A 21,457-nucleotide genomic window follows, 5' to 3' on the forward strand; every position below is an offset into this window, starting at 1 on the left:
GAGAGTATGAAAAGTATCAGAAATCAGCTGTGAGGTCGTTATTAATTTCTTTATAAAGTACTTTAAAGTAGAGTAACCAGACATTGCTGAGTCCTAGTGGTTTACGGTAGAATTGTACACGGCTTCATTTGGGAATGGAACGTTGAAAGCAAGCGTTTTCGTTTACAAGAAGGCCATACTATTCGTTTTCATTGCTTCATTAGTTTTCAAGCAGCTGTGCGGAATGAGGATAGGCAATAAAATTGGACACTCATAACTTTGGAGCACAAGCAATAGGAGGGAGGGACTTGAAGTTTGCAACAGGTTAAATAACTGCGGTAGTACTCAGGGAGAATTCTTACGTTCTGGTGTTAAAAGCACATGATCGAACAAATTAAGCACTTGCTCTAGTATTCAGCCATATAATAATAATAATAATGGTATTGCAGGATAAATGGCATATAGCATCTGGTGGAGTGTGACCACAGGAAATGGTCCATTACTTCCATTTCTTGTGTTTTGGCAGATATTTTGTTGTATTTTTACAAAGTAGATATGGATACGAAACACTTTTCTTTCGAAGTGATCGTAGTTTTCAAAGCTTTGCTTAAAACTTCCGTTGCCATGTAAGGTCTGTGGGAGTTGTGCGTTCCTTAGCTGAAAAAGTGAGTCAGTTTAGCAGCTTTTACTTAATTATTTTGAGAAATAGAAGATTGAAGTGTTTTTTACCAGAACCATAGTTTGTGTGGGTTCAAGGTGAGTCAACGTTATAATTCAGTGAGGATTCGTAAGTAAACAGATATTTGTGTGTTTCAGAAAGCTCAGAATGCTTTTTGGACTGAATCTCAGTGAAAGAGATTGAAGTATTTTTTTCACATACGAATGGCAAAGATATTCAGCCAAGTTCAGCAGCACGACGCTGCTCAAGTGCAAACCTGTTACTTTATGGCTGTGTCCTGACTTTGACCAAAGGGTAAACCGACTGCTGGGGATTGGAAACTGAAGCTGTGCTCGTACGTACGAGACCGCTGTACGATGGCCCCTTGATAGTCACTTTTTCGTAAGCTGTATATTAACAGAGATCTTTCACATTTACAGTTGACCCCTGATCCCCTTTTCCTGCCAAGAGCAACCAGATTTGTTGAACAGTAGCGCTAGTACGCAGTAAATGTGCCTCACTATTGAACTTCTCAGTCCCAGAGGTCCTCCATTCGTCTCACCGTTGGACTGTGGAACAATCACCCTGAGGATGTCGTGCTATTGGAACTTCAAAAGTTCAACCGAAGATGCAGTGCATTACTAACCTAATGCCATTCTCCTTGCATTTTAGTATACTTTGATGCATTTATTAATTTATTTATTCTTTTTAATAAGTAAATTCTCTTCCCTTTACCTTTCTCTAACTTCTTCCTAATGAGCACCATGTTCTTTGGAAGCTTGACTTTCAAGTCTGTGACCCCTTTTTTGGGCTTGTTCCATATGAATAGGGTTCTTCATCTTCTGATGAATAGTATAATAATAATAATGGAAAGAGAAACCCACAAGATTCCTGTGTATAACTTGTTTGCATGTAAATATTTACATATTATTTTAATCTCGAGTACTTTTCAGGTCCTAACTGTGACCCTTTTTCAAGAGATGTGAAGGCAGTCAGGCTGGTTCAAGGCCCAGCAATCTTCTGGAACTACTACTCCCTGTGCTGTCATTTATATGATGGCTGTCCTGGTTTCCATTCTCTCGAGAGTTGTTATAATCTCCTCCTGTCGGTCTGAGAATGGAAACCAGGACAGCCATCGTATAAATGGCAGCACAGGGAGAAGTTGTTCCAGAAGATTGCTGGGCCTTGAACCAGCCTGACTGCCTTCACATCTCTTGAAAAAGGGTCACAGTTAGGACCTGAAAGTACTCGAGATTAAAACAACCTGTAAATATTTACAAGTAAACAAGTTATGCACAGGAATCTTGTGGGTTTCTCTTTCCATCTTCAGAAGCAAACTGAAAGAAGTTTTTGTTTGGTCCATAATAATAATGGTCTGTGTATCATGGGTGACTGCATTTTTGTCAAATAGTTAAGAGAACTTTGCCACTTTTTAATGGTCAGTTTGAAGGAACTGGCTACGGGGTGGTCACTTGGTCGTCTAATGGCCTTTATCCCGTAGGGGGGTTAGTGCTGTCAGTGTACCTCCTTTCGGCCCCTAGCTGCAACCTCTTTCCTCCTTTTACTGTACCTCTGTTCATATTCTCTTTCTTCCGTCTAACTTTACAACTTTCCTCAACTCTCTTCTAACAATTGTTTCATAGTGCAACTGCAAAAGGTTTCCCTTGCAGACCTCCTCACCATCAATGTCCAATTCAGTGCTGAATGACCTTGTAGGTCCCAGCATTTGACCTTTGGCCTAATTTCTGTGTTCCTTCCGTCCTAAGCCTCTGATGTTAAAAAATTTAGACTAATCAAACTGCATTGTTCCTGCTTCAATTGTACACTGATAAATCAAGGAAATTATAATAATTTTATATTTGAGTTTGTACGGTTGATGATTCACATTCGTATCATGTTGTGCAACGAACCCCTATTTCCGGGGGGCCATCAGGTTCTCTAAAAATGAGATCCCAAGTATTGGGGTCTAGGAGAGGTCTGAGGGACTGTGATCATCTCAAGGAGAAGGGTGCCAAGGTAAATAACTCAGATTACCTTAAAACTAGTTCATTACCGCTACTATAATACAAAAATGTACGTATGAGACCAGATTTCAGACATCACGGAAAAGCATCAAAAAAATGATCAGTAACTTGAAATAGCACAAAAATGGCTATAACACTTAAATAACAACAATTCAGAGCAACAGTTAGACAGTCAGTAATAACAGACACAAACATAACAATGACAATAACATGAGCAGCTCTTGCTTCATCAACAATAACAATCATAAATGTCCAGGCGTCATACTCCAACACAGAACAATAACCTCGTCATAATTAATGACCATAATAATGACCTTGTCGTATGTTAATGACAGCCACAAGAGTCGCAAAAGATCTGCTCTTGAGACGCACGGGGAGAGAGAGGCGACTTTAAGAACCGGGAGGACGACTTATCGAACACTTCCATGCCGACCACAGCTTTTCTGCTGGAGTTCCTCGTTAGGCGAGTTGATAGAGTTGTGGACTAGCACTCGCTAGGCCCGAGTTCGAGCCTCCGGCCGTCTAATGAAGAATTAAAGGAATTAATTTCTGGTGATAGAAATTCGTTTCTCGCTATAATGTGGTTCGGATTCCCCAATGAGCTGTAGGTCCCGTTGCTAAGTAACCAGTTGGTTCTTAGCCACATAAAATAAGTCTAATCCTTCGGGCCAGCCCTCTCTAGGAGAGCTGTTAATCAGCACAGTGGTCTGGTAAAACTAAGGTATACTTAAGCCACAGAAGAACACCTTCTGGAAAAAACCGGCGACTACACGCGAGTGTCCCACTCATCTTCGGGAACAAAGTCCTCAGGAGTCACCGTCGCACACTTCCATGCCGGTACCATCTCCTCGGAAACTAGGTCAAGGTCCTCCTCCTGCTGTCCACAGAAAACCATCGCCAGCTGTGTCCGAAACCACCATCACTGGCGAACGAGTTAAAGTTAAGTATATCTTCGTTTAACCAGACCACTGAGCTGATTAACAGCTTTCCTAGGGCTGGCCCGAAGGATTAGATTTATTTTACGTGGCTAAGAACCAACTGGTTACCTGGCAACGGGACCTACAGCTTATTGTGGGACCCGAACAACATTATGACGAGAAATTCATTTCTATCACCCGAAATAAATTCCTCTAATTCTAACAACCGCTGCTGGTACTGCCATCACCAACAGCAGGGTGATACTCGAAATCCACCTCTCCTGTGTTCTCCTCTGAGAACTAGACTGTGTGTTGCCTGAAATCTGACTGCTTCTGAAAAGAATGGAGAGACGAACGACACCTCTCCTCCCTACACAATACCGGAGGGCAGGTAAACGATTAAAACAAGGTAGTTTAAAAACAAAACAAACGGTCAGAAAACCTGACAGTGGTCTTTTCTGTGTGCGTGATATACCTTGCACTGCTTGGTTTCAGAGTACCAGAGGTCTCTAATGTCGTCCTTTTACGTCCCAGTTGTGCTGCATTTTGCAATTTCCTTCATCCATTCCTCCACCTTATAGCAGGTTATTCTCCGGGGGGGGTTACTTCCTTCTGTGCACCCAGCTGCAGCCCATTTCATTCCTTTGCCTGTACCTCCTTTCATATTCTCTTTTTCCCATCTTACTCTCCACCATCTCCTAACAATTGATTCATAGTGCAGCTGCAAGGTTTTCCACTTGTTACACCTTTCACACCTTTGTACTGTCAATATCCATTTCAGCACTGAATGACCTCAAATGGTCCAGCACTTGGCTTTTGGCCTAAATTCTAGATTCACAAATGAACCAGTATACATCTTTAAACATGGTGTAGACAGGTTTCTGGGTTTGCCCTGCAAGATGGCACAAAATGCAGTGCCACTGGTCGTTTTGGCATGCCCAACACATGGTACAATTGTAAATCAGTCAGGCACCTTGTATTTGGTTGTGAAGTCAGAGCAGACATCATTGTTTCGAATAACTGGGACCCGGGAGAGTCCGAAAAGTGTAAACAATGGCCTGGTAGGATCAGTATAGGCAGTCCCCGGTTATCGGCAATCCAGTTTTACAGCCCTTGTCCAGCGTTGATGATAACTGGATTTTCGGCGCTGATCCCCACTTAACAGTGGCGCCAATCTCCGGTTATTAGTGCCGATAAGCGGGTTATTAGTGCTATTATCGCTGATTTTTGGTTATCGTCACGCTGCTGTGAATGGAACCCCCACTGATAACTGGTGCTGCCTGTATCAGGTAAATCTCTCAGAGCCATTACTTTCCTTCATGAAATCTGCATCTGAAAATCCTTATGCTAAGAGCCAATAGACTATAATAAACCCAAGTGGGCTTCAGAGGGGAAATCAACCTGCAGAGAGAGAGAGACAAGTTATAGAAAAAGGTAATCAAGTAATAAATATGAGGAACCAGCGGGTAAAATCAATGCACCTGAGTTTAGGAGACGTCAGCAGCAGCAGAGAGCATGAATGAATTTGCTCCTCGCTTAAACACTTGGGGATCAAAAGATTCCGCAACTGCATTAAGTAAACTGTTCTATATTTTAGGTGCAGCAAAGTTAAACCTAGCAAACAGGGTAGTGTTAAATCTGTTGTTAGAAAACAACACACCGTTTGCCGCATCTGCCTGCCTAGTCCCATTTTCCTTGGGCTGGAAGTTACAAACTTGTAGGTGAAGTTCAGTGCACCAAAGTAGAACATAAAGAAAGTAGAGACACCACTCAATTTACGAACATTCAGCTTACAAATGTACAGAGGTACAAACGAATGGAATCGCAAATTAAAACTGTGTTCAGAGCGCTCCCCTCGGCCACCTGCAAGTTCAGAGTTTGTTTCGCATGCCTATTCTATACATACAGTACTGTGTGTATAGTGAATTGTGTTTTAGGATGAAAAAACATACAGTACTATACTGACTTTATATCTTACTGTAATTAAATAGGCTTGAACCAACTTACAAACAATTCAGCATACAATCGGCCGTCTGGAACGTAACTCGGTGCAGTGTCCTTTCGTCCCCTAGCTGCAACCTCTTTCATTCCTTTTAGCTTACTTACATTCATACTCTCTCTTCCATCTGACCTTCCACCCTCTCTAACAACTGATTCCTAGTGCAACTGTAAGGTTTTCCTCCTGTTACACCTTTCAAACCCTCTTAACTGAAAGTCAGTTCCCTTTTCAGCACTGAAGGATCTCATAGGTCCCACGCTTGGCCAATGGCCTAAATTCTATATATTCTAAATATTCTCAGCAGCCTTTTTTATCCTTTGGTCAAAACTGTTGGCACTGTCTGAAATATGGTATACTTGTGCATCATTGCTTGATGATTTTAGACTTTGTAATTTGATTGCCTTGTAAGAAACTTGTGTAGTCTGAGGCCTTGGCCTTTCTGGGGTCTAAGCAGACTGCATTGTATACTTTCCAAGATCTGACAAAGGGATTGAAGTATTTTTTTTTTATAGTTGAAGAGAAAGTGGTGTCACATGGTGTGAGCATTCTGCTTTCAGCTGTGGTCCTGTCAAGCAGATACTGTAGTACTGTCAGTCAGTAATGTGCAGATTACAGTGTCTTCGATAAGAAATGGTGGGCCATGGTAAATAAAAATGGTTGACTGGAAAATTCTTGAAAGAGATTGAAGTATTTTTATCGCAAAGATGACTTCATAAAGATTATGTCTGATTTCTATGGAGTCTTTTCGAAAATTATGAATTATGTGAATATGAGTGACTGGGGAGTGTACAGTATTTGAATTCTGAATATATGAAATGTTTTCTTTTTCAAATCCGTTGCAAAAGAGATTGAAGTATTTTCGGCAAGTAGGGCTCTTCTGCCGTAAAAGAGGGCCCCTTGTGTTTCAGTCTAAAACCAGCAAGTCAAAAGACATGATGGCTTGTTTGGGGTGGAAGGCAAAAGTATGTCCTCTGTAACCCTGGTTTCATTTACCTCAGGATAAAAGTACTTATGAGATTGAAGTAATTTTTTATCAGAAGAGAGATTGAAGTATTTTTTTGGTCACATGAAAAAGAGTGTGGATGATTTTTCAAAGCTGACGAGAGTTCACAAGCGATTCGACATTTGGGAATGAAAGGGCAGTGGAGATTTGCTCCTTTACGGAAATGAAACTCGAGAATCATCAGCCTCCACTCTCGCCTGATGTTGGAAGTTGTTGCAACAAAAATCGTTTATGTGGAACAGTCTTCCTGAGGTTGTGCAGTTGGAACTTCACAAGTTCAAGCGAAGATGCAACATATTGACAGTGGACAGTGGAATTTTGTGTGGAACGCATTTTTCAATAAATCGTGGAAAATTCGGTAATTCGCAGGTTTTTTCGTCGAAAAATATTCACTGGTTACTGTATTTTCATGTTATTTTTGTGACCAGATACATTTTTTATCATAAAAAATGTATTTAGTCACAAAAATAACATGGAAATAAGTAGTTATAAGCGTTTTCAGAGGGGTTCCAATATATCACGGATTTTCAGTACTGTATTTGCAGGTGGTACTGGTACCTAACCCCTGCGAATACAGGGGCCCCACTGTACTACATAAAAAAATTCTCATTGTATTTAATAACTGAATGAAGTTTTTACCTATTTATTTATGAATTTAATTAATTTTTTTCTTTTCTAATAACTGATCTCTTCTTTCGGTATTTTCTGTTACATTCTGTTACTTCTTTTAAGTGAACACCATAATATTCTTTGGAAGCTCGAATTTCAAGTCAGTGGCCCCTTTGGTGGGCTTGTTCCATATGAATAGGGTTCTTCATCTTCTGAATAATAGTAATAATAATAATGAAAGGGCTATCTCATTTGTATGCATGTAAGATTTGGAATATGCATATTTGTACAGCTTTAAACACAAAAGAGGTGAATGTATTCATTTCTCTATTTTGCAGGATTTTCAGTAGATACATAAGGTGTACCTTTTCTGTAGCTCAGGATTGGGAAGATTACCTCAGAATTAAGTTTTCTGTTCTTTGAGTTATACTGTATATACGTGTAGTTGTTGTATAATATACAGTACTGGCAGTCCCGCTTACCGGTGGCAGTGGTTAACAGCATTCGGTTTTATGACACTTGGCTAACAACATCGTTAACTAGATTTTCAGTGCTGGTAAGCGGTTTATCGGCACCAGTAAGTGGTTTATCAGCACTGTTAAGCTGTTCATCTTCGCTTACAATATCATAAATGCCGTTTATGACCATAATTATTATGGTTTTCATGTTAACGACAATTCTTGTTGATCGGTGCTCAGCCAAACACTTATTCTGAAAAAAGTCTTCTCAATCTACAAAGATTCACGTATAGGTAATGTTTTCGTCCTGATTACCGTGCTGTCAATAGATAGTTTTGTCTTTCTTCATGTTCCGCAAACATTATGGTAACAGATCAGCTTCGACCTTTGAAACTTGAAAAAACCGCAAATTGGATGGCAAATATACAATACTTTATAATTTACTTACCAATAGTATATCAAGCTCTTAAATTAAAGCTGCGTTATGCTAGCAAATACTCAGTTCATTAAAAGCGTACGATCGTATGTTTGGAAAAATACAAATTTCTATCTAATTTGTTGAAGATATGTCGAGATGGTATAATAACCATTACATTAGTATATTAAGCCCTTAAATTTAACCCAGAACTATGTGAGTGAACACTCCGTATAAGAAAGCGTAGGTTCGTATGTTTTGGAAAAATACAAATTGTGGGAGTAAAATGTTCTAACATTAACCAGGCTAAACTACAGTCTTTTTCGCGTTCTGGAAGATGATCGAGAATTAACAGACCCCACAGTGCGGCCTGTGCTTGGACGTTCAGGAGATCAATTAAAAAATACTTGTAGTAGCAGGGGTCTTGAAATGAAGAAAGAAATCGACAGTTATGTATGGGTACGTATCTAGAAAAATCAGTCTATGCAGAGAGCTTTCAGGAATCCGTTTGATTCCCTTTATCATTGAAATGGAGAAACAAATCCACCGCTGTGTATGGGTACAGTGCGTCACTGACATGACAACACCGACTTACAGCGGATTCAATCTTATGGTGCTTTTTCGGTGCCATTAACGGCATTTTACAGCACCATAACGTGAGAAACAAATCCACAGTTATGTTGGGGTACAGTGCGTCACTGACATGGCAACACCGACTTACAGCGGATTCAATCTTATGGCCTATTTTCAGTGCCATTAACGGCATTTTACGGCGCCGTAACTTGATGTTGCATCGAGCTATGGCACTGTAAGCAGCACTAATGGCAAGAATGGGCATAAAATTAACGGGGCTTACGGTGTGTGACTTAATGTTGTGCTGATAATGTTGAAACACCAACTACGGCAGAAATCAACTTACGGTGCAGCGCTGGAACATATCCCCTGCTGTAAGTCAAGAACCTACTGTACAAATATATTTAAAAATCAGTCTCTACAGGAGAGAGCTTTGGGGAATCTGTTCGATTCCCCTTTTCAATCTCGGTGGGTTTGTTTCTCTGTTTGAGAGATCTCGCAGAGTCGATTTTATTAGTTTCATTTCTCACTCATGGGCAAAACTATTGACAGTGAAGATTAATTTAATCATTTGAAGTCAACTTTGGGAGATTTAGAAAATTTCCCAAAACATTGTAATGGGAGGGGCGGGGGGTTTCAGTTCCAGGGCCGCTCTATAAGTTGATTTCCGCCTTAAGTCGGTGTTTCACCTTTAATGGCACTTACACCGCCGTAACTTGTTATTGCACCAAGTTACGCCGCCATTAACTTAATGCCGTAACTTGATGCAACATCAAGTTACAGTGCTGTAAAATGCTGTTAATGGCGCTGGAAAAGCGCTGTAAGGTCGAATCTGCTGTAAGTCAGTGACGCACCAATCCCTTGTGTCTGATTAAGATGGAGTTTTTCTTGGAGTCTTGACTGACTATCTGTGACATAAAAAGGGGTTTGTGGCTCCCAAATGACAGAAATGGCCAGTTAAATAGTCTGTTCTTGGCCCGAGATAGGCAGTCGGAGAGAGGTGTGGACCACGTCTGTTACTGTCGTCGAACAAATCAAGATGATCGCCATTAGAAAGTTCACTTGTTCATCCCAAATTGGTTACTTTTACAGAGATATTCAGCTCAGTCTAATCTTTAAATAGTAGCTCCTTTTTTCATCAGTCCGTTTCCCATTAGAACAACTTTTAAGTTCGGCATGGCTCGCAAACGGAGCTAATTCGTTGTTGTTATTATTCAGAAGATGAAGAACCTTACTCAGAAGATGAAGAACTCTACCCATATGGAACAAGCCCACCACAGGGGCCACTGACTTGAAAGTCAAGAAGCTTCCAAAGAATATTATGATTCTTTAGAAAGAAGTAAGAGATCTCAATTATAAAAAAAGAAAAAAATTCATAAATTAAATAAATAATGTATTAAAATTAACCTTCAATTCTCACAGTACTGTAGAATATGCAGAGTATAGTTGAGCTAGTAAGGAAGAAGCCAGGGTTAATATACATCTTCAGATTGTGGTTGTAGAAAGTCAAAGCCACTCTAGTTTGAATTATGGTAAGCGCCCCGTATTCTCAGATTTCTCTGTGGACCGTATATACACATTATTTGCAGAAAATTCGCCCATTCGCAGTATTTTTCACTGAAAAACATTCACTAATTACTGTGTTTTCATATTTTCATGGCTAAATACACTTTTTGTGATGAAACTATTAAAATACTTGGGTATAAGCATTTTTAGAGGGTTTTTTGTGTTTAAACTATCAAAATATGCAGTTCTAAGTGTTTTCAGAGGGGTTTTAAGTATTCGCAGATTTTAGCTGTTCGCAGGGGGCTACAGTACGCATCCCCCGCGAATACGGGGGCTTTACTGTGTGTGGTTTTCGTTCATTTTCCGCATTTTCAGAGCATACACGTTACAGTGTTGATAACATTTTGATCTTTTTGTTAATTTATTAATTTATTTTTCTTTTAACCCTTAATGGACGGGCTAATTACATATCATGCACCCCCAGACTGGTTGAACTTTTAGGTTGTAAATTTTACCAAGTTATACATGTTTTTTTTCAAATTTATTTTATTTGTAAAATTATAATTACAACTCACACAATATCATAAGAGATAAGAAATATAATCAGTAACAAATTTTGAGCATATTTGTTGTAAAATATTTGCGTAAATTTACTGAGATCGGGAAATGCAGTTACTTTTTAATTTAGACATGTTTTTTCTAATATTTCTTTGCAAAATTACGATTATAACTGACATCATATTGTAAAAGATAAGAACTAAAGCCAGCAGCAATCCCTGGGTATATTTATGAGCAAATAAGTAAAAAGACGTCATGGGAGAGAAAGGAACAAGACCTTCCCCCTCCAAGTCAAGAACAATACTGAATTCCATGAGACTCCCACGACTGAGCTGAGCTGAGTTCTTTAGTTGCTACAATTCATTTATGAGCCATTGAAGTATTGGAAACTCTTTCCCGCTCAGTACAGCCAAATCATATGGCGCGTAGTATTAATACTCCTAAGAGGGAGCCCGTCCACCACCCAAAGCCTGTTTTAGATCCTCTGTTGAGGAGATCTGTCCATTAAGGGTTAATAAGCGAGACCTCTTATTTCTGTATTTCCTATTACCTTCTGTTACTTCTTCCTAATGAACACCTTAATATTCTTTGAAAGCTTCTTGAATTTCAAGTCAGTGCCCCCCTCGTCATCTGAATAACAATAATAATAATAATAATTTGCTGACGATACAATTAGCCGACTTGTTTGAACTTTGTAACTTATTTAAGTGGAAGTCCTGGCAAGCTCTTTGTTACTGCTGTTTGTACAGTAGGTCCTCGACTTACGGGGGCCGGGGGATCGGTTCCAGTGCTGTAAGTTGATTTCCGCCACAAGTTAGAGTTTCGCCTTTAACGGCACTTACGGCGTCGTAACTTGATGTTGCATCGAGTTACAATGCTCTTGCCATTAAAGTAAAATAAACCCCACTAATCGTGGATTTCTCTGAGGAACGTATATAAACATTATTTGCGGAAAATTCGCCCATACGCGGTATTTTTCACTGAGAAACATTCAAAAATTACTGTATTTTCATATTTTCATGACTTAATGCACTTTTTGTGATAAAACTATTAAAATACTCAGGTATAAACAGTTTCAGATTTTTTTTGTGTTTATCAAAATAGGCAGTTCTAAGTGTTTTTAGAGAGGTTTTAAGTATTCGCTGATTTTAGCTATTCGCGGTACACATCCCTCGCAAATACAGGGGTTTACCGTAGTGCCATTAACAGCACCATAACTTGATGCAACATCGTTTACGGCGCTGTAAAATGCCAATAACGACACTGAAAAAGCTTCATACGATCGAATCCACCATAAGTCAGTGACACACTGTACCTTTAGTCCTGTTGCTGCTGTTTTGTATTTTTCTTAAGTATTTAGAAAAGTTACTCGCGTCACTGCTCTTTCTTTTTTTATAACAGTTGTCTTCATTGATTAAATTAATAATTAGCCTTTAATAACAATAGCAGGATTGTGCAATAGAAGTCTGCAAGTATATAGTAAACTTATATTACTATGTAAAGTACCCCTGTAGGGAAGAAGTGCCATCAGTGGACCTCATGAGGTGCACTGCAGGCATTATTTGAGGTTCGGCCCCAACCTGCAACCCCTTTCAGTCCTTTTACTGTACCTCCTTTCATATTCTTTTTCTTCCATCTTACTTTCCACCCTCTTCTAACCATTGATTCATAGTGCAACTGCGAGGTTTTCCTCCCGTTACACCGTTCAGACCTTTTTAATGTCGATTTCTGTTTCAGCGCTGAATGGCTTCGTAGGTCCCAGCGAAATTGTATATTCTATTCTGTTTCATGTAAAATACGAAAGCAAAGACCTCCGAACACATGAACGGTTTTCCCCATCAGAGTTTTAACGTGAACGCTGATGAGGAACACCATTCAAGTGTTTTTATTACGCAAACTGTTTGTCAGAAGATTGTGAATTTCTCGACAATAGCAGTGTCTTTAATGCAAGTGAGGTTTGTTCATAGTTGTGGCCATAGGACAAGTACTGACGACACATTACCAGAGGCCTTGCAAAATTGTGTTGAATGAACCAAAGGTTCTCCTCTGTAATCCACTTTCCACAGAGTAGCGAAAGTAACAGCTGAGCTTAACAGACTTCTGCACTTATCGTCTCCATTATTATACTTATTTTTCCCTGCCTACCATTTTGGATTTTGTGCAATTTGAAATAAATCTCCTGAATTGGCTGTCGAGTGCAAGGTACAGGTTAGCGAGGCTAGGAGCTCTGCGTCGTTGCCGTCAGCCGTAAGGTAACTGGAGTGTGTTCAAGTGCAGGTTACAGCATAGGGTCTTTGCTGCTTGACTTTGTCACTCACCAGAAAGAGAGAAAGGTCCCCAAATATGTCTGTTCAGTTGAGGTCCCACTGAAATCATAGACATTCAAACAGTATTGTCCCTTGTTCTTTCTAATTTCCCCTTCCGTTACTCTTTGTTCTGACTCGCTTTCCCCTTCCATTAAGTCACTGTTCTTTATTCTGTCTGTAGGTTGGAATTTTGTTTCCCCTTCCAAGTTTATTCTGTCTCTTTTTTTTCCATTTCTACAGTATTGTCATTTATTGTCTCGTTTTCCCCTTACATTACTCTACAGTAGTGTCATTTATTCCGTCTCCTTTTCCCCTTCCGTTACTCTAGAGTAGTGTCATTTATTCTATCATGTTTTCCCCTTGTCCTCTTGTTCATTTATTCTGTCTCGTGTTCCCCTTCCGTAACTCTACAGTATCATCATTTGTTGTGTCTCATTTTCCCCTTCCATAACTCTGCAGTATTGTCATTTACTCTGTCTCATTTTCCCCTTCCGTTACTCTACAGTATTGTCATTTATTTTGTCTCATTTTCCCCTTCCATTCTCAGTATTGTCCCCTTCCATTTTCCCCTTCTGTTTATGTCATTTATTTTGTCTCATTTTCCCCTTACAGTATCATCATTTATTGTGTCTCGTTTTCCCCTTCCATTACTCTAGAGTAGTGTCATTTATTCTATCTTGTTTTCCCCTTCCATTACTCTGCAGTATTGTCATTTATTCTCTCTCATTTTCCCCTTCCATTACTCTACATTATTGTCATTTATTGTCTCATTTTCCCCTTCTGTTACTCTGCACATTGTCATTTATTCTGTCTCATTTTTTATTCCATCGTCATTTATTTCTCTCCTTTTCCCTTCCACTACTCTACAGTACAAAGCAAATATTCAGTAACAGCAGAAACAAGCCTAGGCTAACAGGGACCGCGAGGGTTGTCGAAGAGCGTAACAGAGGCCCCTGAGCGAACAAGGGGTTGAAAACGGTAGTGGAGTAGAGTATGGTAAATTCGATGCAGCATTATTTAAGAAATATAGTTATTATCGTCTCTTTCGGATGATCTTTGCTGGGTATTTTGATCCTTGGCAGTTTCTCCCGTAGATTCCTAACGTGACGCGTAAACGACTTTTATGCCACAGTACAGACACCACCCTACTTAGGAACATTCAGCTTGACAAACGTTCAGAGAGACGGACAAACGGGATTGTAAATTAAAATTGCGTTCGTGCCACCCGTAAGTTAGATTTTGGTTTGCGCGCGTGTCCTGTACATACAGTACTGTATGTACTCAGTATTATGTTTTATGATGAAAAAATGTACAGTACTATATTGATTTTATATCGTACTGTACTTAAATAGTCATGAAGAGTACAGCAACCAACTCACAAACAATTCATCGTACAAACGGCTGCCTGGACTGTAGCTTGTTTGTAGGTAGGATGGTGTCTGTATTTTGTAATTACAACTATGTGTTGGGGATTCGTAACTTGTTGCCACCGTAATTCCTTTAAAAACAGTTACTTGTAAGGTGTTACCTTAGGTAAAGTTAAAGTTAATGAGGAAGGAGGTACAAAATAACATTGACAGCTCCTTCTTCGTTCATCACAATGAATACCAGTTGTAATACCAGAAAAAGGGTACAGCGAATCTCAGAAATGTAAGTTTGAAATCCTTGAAACCATGTATTATTCTAAAGATAAAAAGTGGCAACTGGTGTAGTTGTTTTTTATTCATTGGGATTGCCAATTCAGAGAGCTCGTTTTTGACATTTCTGCTCACAGCAACCTTTTAGGATGTCAATGAAAGAAATAACTTGAATTAACGACTGTAGCGTAAGTTGCGAGGCCGCCACCATTTTTGTATGCTAGACATTATCTATTTCCTCACCTTTTAAAAAAACTACGGTAGGTTGAAACGTGACCAAAGAGAAAGAAAGGTCAGTAATAAAAGTTAGCAGCAGCCAGGTTCATGTATCACACGATCTCAGTCAGAGCTCCGCTCAGATATATAGGTCAGTCAGTGTTATCAAGTCAATTGTCCATAATGCTAATTTTGAATCCCATAGTGTGATATCAAGTTGCCAGATCGGCCTGTGTAGGGTGTTGGTGATTGTAATGACTTTCTTGAACTTAGCAGAGACTTTCAGATGAATGAGAAACGGTTTGTCTATCCTACAGCAGCAACAAGCAAAGAACAAGAGGGTGGTCGAGGAAGAGAACCTTCAGAAGAAGCTGAAGACGTCTTAGTGATAGGAACTGACGCCGAGAACGTCCCTCCGATGTCTTCGTGCCTGACGCAAGAGCCACGGAGCCACAAAAATGTGTGACGTTCTCTGACGTTCGCGTGACGGCTTTCTCGTCTCGCGCTGTACGTTCTTGAAGAGCTGCTGGATGGGTGGCTTTCCGAAGTGCGACAGTATGCTGTCAGTGTGTTGTGCCTTTTCAAGATATAAATGTAGCTGTAAGGAGGCATCTGTGAAAGTTTGAAACATTTGTAAAATAAGAGTGATGATCCCTTATTTAGGTTTGAGCTAAGTACAGTACGTTACCAGAACTTAGGAAAACATCCCAGATTACCAAACCTGACACTTGTGTAGGGATGCGGCTTAGAGTTGCCCATATCATAGGTACTTTTAGTGTCAGAGTTATACTGTCAGACCCATAATATTGAACAATGGCGCTCCTCAGTGCACATCTTTGCAGTGAAATGTTTGAAGTGGGCCTCAACAGTTTCCGATTGTAACCAGACTACATTCTAACAGATTTGTAATGGAAGACTCTTGTGCTTTGAGTGACAGATAGTTTGGGAACTACTCTGTACCTCTGGATGAATTGACATGGGAAAAACGCCTGTTTTTATAATTTTTTTTATGTCAATAACATCAGTCATGTGTAGTGAAGTATTTCATTTAGTCAGCGTTTGGGTTGGAGAAAGTCATTTTGCCTGTGTGTCAGAACCTAGTGGCCTTGAATCGTGTATGTGTGTATGTTTGTGGATGCTTTGTTTGTATGTAGAAATTAAACCCTCATGCTGTTTTAATATCCTTTTGCAACTAAGATGCAAGGGATATGATGTGTTTGCAACTAAGATGCAATGGATACGGTGTGTACAGCCGTTTGTTCTCGAGAGCGTTGCTACAGAGGCATGAGCTTGTTGATTTTGAAAACACCAAGGTCTAAGATGACAGTAGATTGGACACCATATAGGAATACAATTTGACCATTTGACCCATATAAATGCCAAGTGGGTAGAGGAAGAAGATTGATAGATAGAATATAGAATTTAGGTGAAAGACCAATCGCTGGGACCTATGAGGTCATTCAGCGCCGAAAGGGAAATTGAGAGTAAGAAGGTTTGAAAGATGTAACGGCAGAGGAAAACCTCAAAGCAGTTGCACTATGCAGCAACTGTTAGGAGAGGGAGGCAAGTAAAATGGAAGAAAGAGAATATGAAAGGAGGTACAGTAAAAGGAATGAAAGGGGTTGTAGCTGCTAGGGCCCGAAGGGCCGCTGCAAAGACCCTTAAGTAATGCCTACAGTGCATCATGTGAAGTTTACTGACAGTGCTAACCCCCAAAAGAACCACATTCATCATGGAGTCAAAGGAGGTAAATAATTCTTATTGCAAGGATATGCCCTCACTGTTTTTATAGGGTTTATTCTCCCACAGGAAATTTTCGTAGGAGGCTCGAAACCCCAAGCATAAATACTTAGTGATGGGGCTACTGCCATGCACGGTAAGATGCGCAGTGGAAATTTAGATGCTTGTGGTGTTCCAGTGTCAGACGTAGAGAAACGGAATATCTGTTAACCGAAAACACGTGTGGTTCAGATCAAGAAGCACATCTGCTTTTTTTTAAATTTTTTTCTAGAGGGACTATTATTTGAACAGCCTCACGGCATAAAGTGCAGCGAATAGCATGTACGCACCAACTATTAGATTGAAAAATGAAAGTTGCGAAGACCAAAACTTCGAAATATGTCTTTTTGATGTGACAGGTCTCTCTTGTATCATCTACTCGTAGAAGTTGAAATTGATACGGATGATGATGTTACGTTATTGATGCAGGTTCTTTGAGCAATCTTGTAATATAAGTCTCACAGTTCAGTTTTGGGACACTGCCTGACAATTGCTGGCTGATGGTAGATTAGGGGATAATGCCATCAGTGCATCTCATGCGGTGCGCTGTAGGCATTACGTAAGGTTCTTTGCAGCATCCCTTCAGCCCCTAGCTGCAACCCCTTTCATTCCTTTTACTGTACCTCTGTTAATATTCTCTTTCTTCCATCATTCCACCCATCATTCCACCCTCTCCTAACACTTGATTCTTAGTGCATCTGCGAGGATTTTTCCCCGTTACACCTCGCAAACATTTTTACCCTCAATATCTGTTTCAGCATTGGGGCCCTTGGCCTAAATTACATTACAGTACAGGTTTATTCTTTCTCATAGGGTCTCTAGGAGTCTCGGATATTTGAAGATCAGAGAGTCACTGGCTCAGTTAGTGTTCCAACATTATTCAGTGATGAATTCGCAGACAACAGGCACTTTGCTTGCCCTTTCTAAGGCCATTCAAGTTTTTGTTTTCTTTTTCCTTTCTTTCTCACGTGTGTTTTTGTTCCCCAGAAGTCAGTCATCTCCCAAGAGAAGTTTTTCAGCGACCCATTCTCGTGTTCACTCTCCCCTTCTCAGTTGGTCCTGTCCTCGTTAAACCCCTTTTACAGCGCCTCCATCCGTATTCTCTTTCTCAGATCTTACTTTCCACCCTCTTCTGACAATCGTGTCATACTGCGCCTGCGAGGCTTCCCTCCTGTTTGTTGCACCTTTCGACCTTTTTACTGAATGACCTCATAGATCCCAGCATTTGGCCTTTGGCCTAAATTCTGTATTCTGATTACTAAAGTTCTTTGCCTTTCAGCCATTCCTTAGCCACTCTGGAGTCCATCTCACACTTCTCTTCTGTGAAGTCTTTCAGATCTTGAGAACATATTTAAATGGGAGTTTTATAACGGTGAGGTTATCCAGCAGACTCTTAGTTCTGATCGACCGAGCCCGATTCAACTTAGGTTTACGTGAGAGGTCTTAGGGAAATGTTGTTTCATTTCCATGCTTGCAGGTTATGATGTAGAGGTTGTTTTTAATTTGTCTCATCTTTGAGCTTAGAATACGCCTTATGTTTGTTATGATCCGTCTGTAGGTTCACTTTTTGCACTTATTGCAAGTGTCATAAGTCAAAAGATTTTTTGGGGATGAAGGCATCCTATTTGCAACGCCTGCCAGACCCTCTAATTTTCTTTCATTCGCCAGCAGCGTTTTCAGAGGCTGTTTCTTTCCCCTTTTTTGCCAGACTTTGGGAGTTTTCGTTACCCATGATTCCTGTAATTTCTCGTCTTTTTCTTTTTAATATTCCTGAGCTGCGTAAAAGCGTTAGGAAGTACAGTAGTCCTGCAGCCAACTTCTACCTTGAGAAAACTTAATATCTTTCTACAGTGATATAGTTCTTCATTGGAGGGGTGGGTAGAGCACTCGGCTAGCACGCTGTTGGCCTAGCGTTCGACTCTCCGACCGGCCAGTGAAGAGTCAGAGGAATTTATTTCTGGTGATAGAATTCATTTCTCATCATAATGTGGTTTGGATTCCACAATAAGCTGTAGGTCCCGTTGCTAGGTAACCAGTTGGTTCTTAGCCGCGTAAAATAAATCTAATCCTTCGGGCCAGCCTTAGGAGAGCTGTTAATCAGGTCCTCAGTGGTCTGGTTAAACTAAAGTATACTTAACTTCAACAGTGAAATGAAAGCGTTCTTCGTAACTAATTGCATGCTGAAAATCTGTAAGAACTTCATTTCAATTGCACATCAGTGGTGGAGCGTGATTTGATCCAGGTGCATAAAAGGAGACCTCGTATCTCTTTAATTGAGGCTCAGCAGGATTCTGTAATGGTGGAGATTTGATACCACAGCCATCGTTTTCAGTGTCGTGATTTGTCGTTGAAATGAAGTCCTTTCAGAAAATAAATTCTTGCTCTTTCGGTGAGCTTTAGCAGAATTCAGTCAGTTGAGGCTATAAAGATGTAACACTACATGGAATTGGAATGCAAGATGTAAGCCAGAGGCCAAGCGTTGGGACCTGTGAGGTCATTCAGCGCTGAAAGGGAAGTTGAGAGTAAAAAGGTCTTGTGGTTGCACCGTGAAACAATTGTTAGGAGAGGGTGGAAGGAAGAGAATATGAATGGAGGTACAGTAAAAGGAATGAAAGGGGTTGCATCTAGGGGCTGAAACGGCGCTGCAAAGAACCTTGAATAATGCCTACAGTGCAATCTGTGAGGTGCACTGACGGCATGTACCGCCCCTAGTTTTATAAGACATTGTTTTAGCCACTACACATTTGTGTGCATGTATATATATAGTTTGGTGTTCCATGTTTTGACCTAATTGGTAATATTGTATATTTAATAAAATATTCTAGAATGGAAGTGTGCAATTTCCCACATTTTAAAAAAGCGAAATTGATGCTTCATGTAGGCATTCAACTGTGATCCTGTTAAGTTTGTGGCTCGATTGTGTTGTGGGTGCGAGTGAGAGTGTTGCGTCATCTTATTTTTGTATTTTTGTACAAATACAGTTTTTTTCAGGAAAAGGTCGTTTTGTAACCTCTGAGCAGGGTTCAAAAATTGTTTGAGAATTATCGGGAGATGTAACCGTAGGTCAGTTTTTGATTTAGAAATGTTCCTTGCTGAGATTATTGTACGAAGTGAATGTCTTCGTTCGGCTGTGACCTTGGCATTGTCGAGTTGAACAGATGGTAAACTGGGCTTTGGCAGTGATAAGAAGAGGTAAGTTTTTCATTTCAGTATTTCAACAACTGTACTTTAAGGCTAAAAAATATTCAAGATTCGTAAGACACCATGCAATAAGGAATGGTTCAAGTTGAATTGTATTTTTTGTCCCTAGGTAATTTAATGTTCATGTTTACAGTAGCAGAATTGCATTGATCCCCGAGAGCAACCAGGTTCGCGGAATAGCAGCACCAACGTGCAGTCGTAAATGCTTTGCCTCGCTGCTTCGCTGTCGAACTTCTCGATTCCAGAAATCTTTTATACCTCACACCTTTGAACTGTGGAACAGTCTCCCTGAGGATTTTGTGCAATTGGAACCTTGGAAGTTTAAGCTAAAATGCAATGCGTTACTACTCCAAAGCAGTTCTCCTTGTATTTGATCATTTGCATATTCTTTTATCTATTTATTTTTTCTTATTGGTAATCAATCTCCTCTTTCTGTATTTCCTAATTCCGTGTCACTTCTTTCAGATGAACACCGTATTCATGAAAGCCTGAATTTCAAGTCAGTGGTCCCTTTGGTGGGCTTGTTCCATACGAATAGAGTTCATCTACTTAATACAGTAACCCTCCCCTGTATTCGCGTTCTCACGATTTCGTGGACTCACGCATTCGCAGGTTTCTCTGTGGAACATATCTACCCATTGTTTGCGGGAAATTCGCCCATTCGCAGTATTTTTCACTGAGAAATATTCACTAATTGTTGTATTTTCATATAATTTTCATGAATAAATGCACTTTTTGTGATAAAACTATTAAAATACTCGGGTATAAGCATTTTTTACAGCGTTTCTCGTGTTAAAACTATCAAAATGGGCACCTCTAAGTGTTTTTAGAGGGGTTTTAAGTATTTGCAGATTTTAGCTATTTGCGGGACAGGGGGTGGTGTGCGGTACGCATCCCCTGCGAATACGGGAGGTTCACTGTAATAATTTTGTTTCATGGCCCTAAAAGATGTTGCTGAGATTTTCAGTGGCCCCTTGTGCCTTCATTTCCAGACCAGAGTTTGTTCTTGCATGGTATATTACAAGGAGGAGGGCCTTATGCCTTCGCTTTCAACTATTCTTCATGACTTTTATGTAATTTGGCATGACCAGAAACATGTTTTCAGTATTTTGCTGTAACCAGGAAGTCTTCATTAAGCCTGGAAAACTGTAGAAGGGGATTACCAAACTCTCTGCTCTATTGCTGATAAAAATTTCCTTGTCAATTTGTTTATGGCAGGGCTATTTAATCTTGGCAGGATGTATCTTCGACATTATGGTGTTGGGTTTTTCTGCAGAGGTTTACGAACTTGAGTTGTGGAAAACCAGGGTTAAAGCATAGACGCTACCCTGCTTACGAACATTCGACTTACAAATATTCAGATACAAACAAATGGGATTGCAAATTAAAATTGTGCTCAGAGCGGTCCCCTTTGCCACCCACAGGTTCAAATTTTGTTTTGCGTGCCTCTTCTTACCTCTCTTGATAGCTCAGTGGTAATGTCGACTGGAGTTGCTGGGTAAGTGCTGTGTCGAGGGATCGCGACCCGGCAGTACCAATCCATTTGTCACTTATAAATTCCCCTTCGGTGATAATTCTCCACTGGAGATTTTTCCGAGGTAGTGTGAATTTGATATTAA

At 40.1% G+C, this 21,457-nt stretch overlaps 1 protein-coding gene across 9 annotated transcripts in view; it reads left to right on the top strand.

Moving 5' to 3' along the window:
* The window catches only part of LOC136829840 (tRNA (uracil-5-)-methyltransferase homolog A-like), a 59,644-nt gene that overhangs the window by 35,653 nt on the left and 2,534 nt on the right, over window positions 1–21,457 (top strand). For 2 of the 9 annotated variants that reach the window (XM_067088827.1, XM_067088823.1), the window contains one exon: window positions 15,176–16,431. The exons of 4 other annotated variants lie outside the window; for them this stretch is intronic. In XM_067088827.1, the coding sequence (XP_066944928.1) occupies window positions 15,176–15,244 (69 nt within the window). In that variant the 3' untranslated portion in view covers window positions 15,245–16,431. Of the gene's footprint in view, window positions 1–15,175; window positions 16,432–21,457 lie in introns of those variants that run through there. 3 more of the 9 variants (XM_067088828.1, XM_067088822.1, XM_067088824.1) reach the window with 3 other exon arrangements.

The sequence above is a fragment of the Macrobrachium rosenbergii genome, chromosome 45 (genome assembly GCF_040412425.1).
Source record: "Macrobrachium rosenbergii isolate ZJJX-2024 chromosome 45, ASM4041242v1, whole genome shotgun sequence".
NCBI lineage: Eukaryota > Metazoa > Arthropoda > Malacostraca > Decapoda > Palaemonidae > Macrobrachium > Macrobrachium rosenbergii.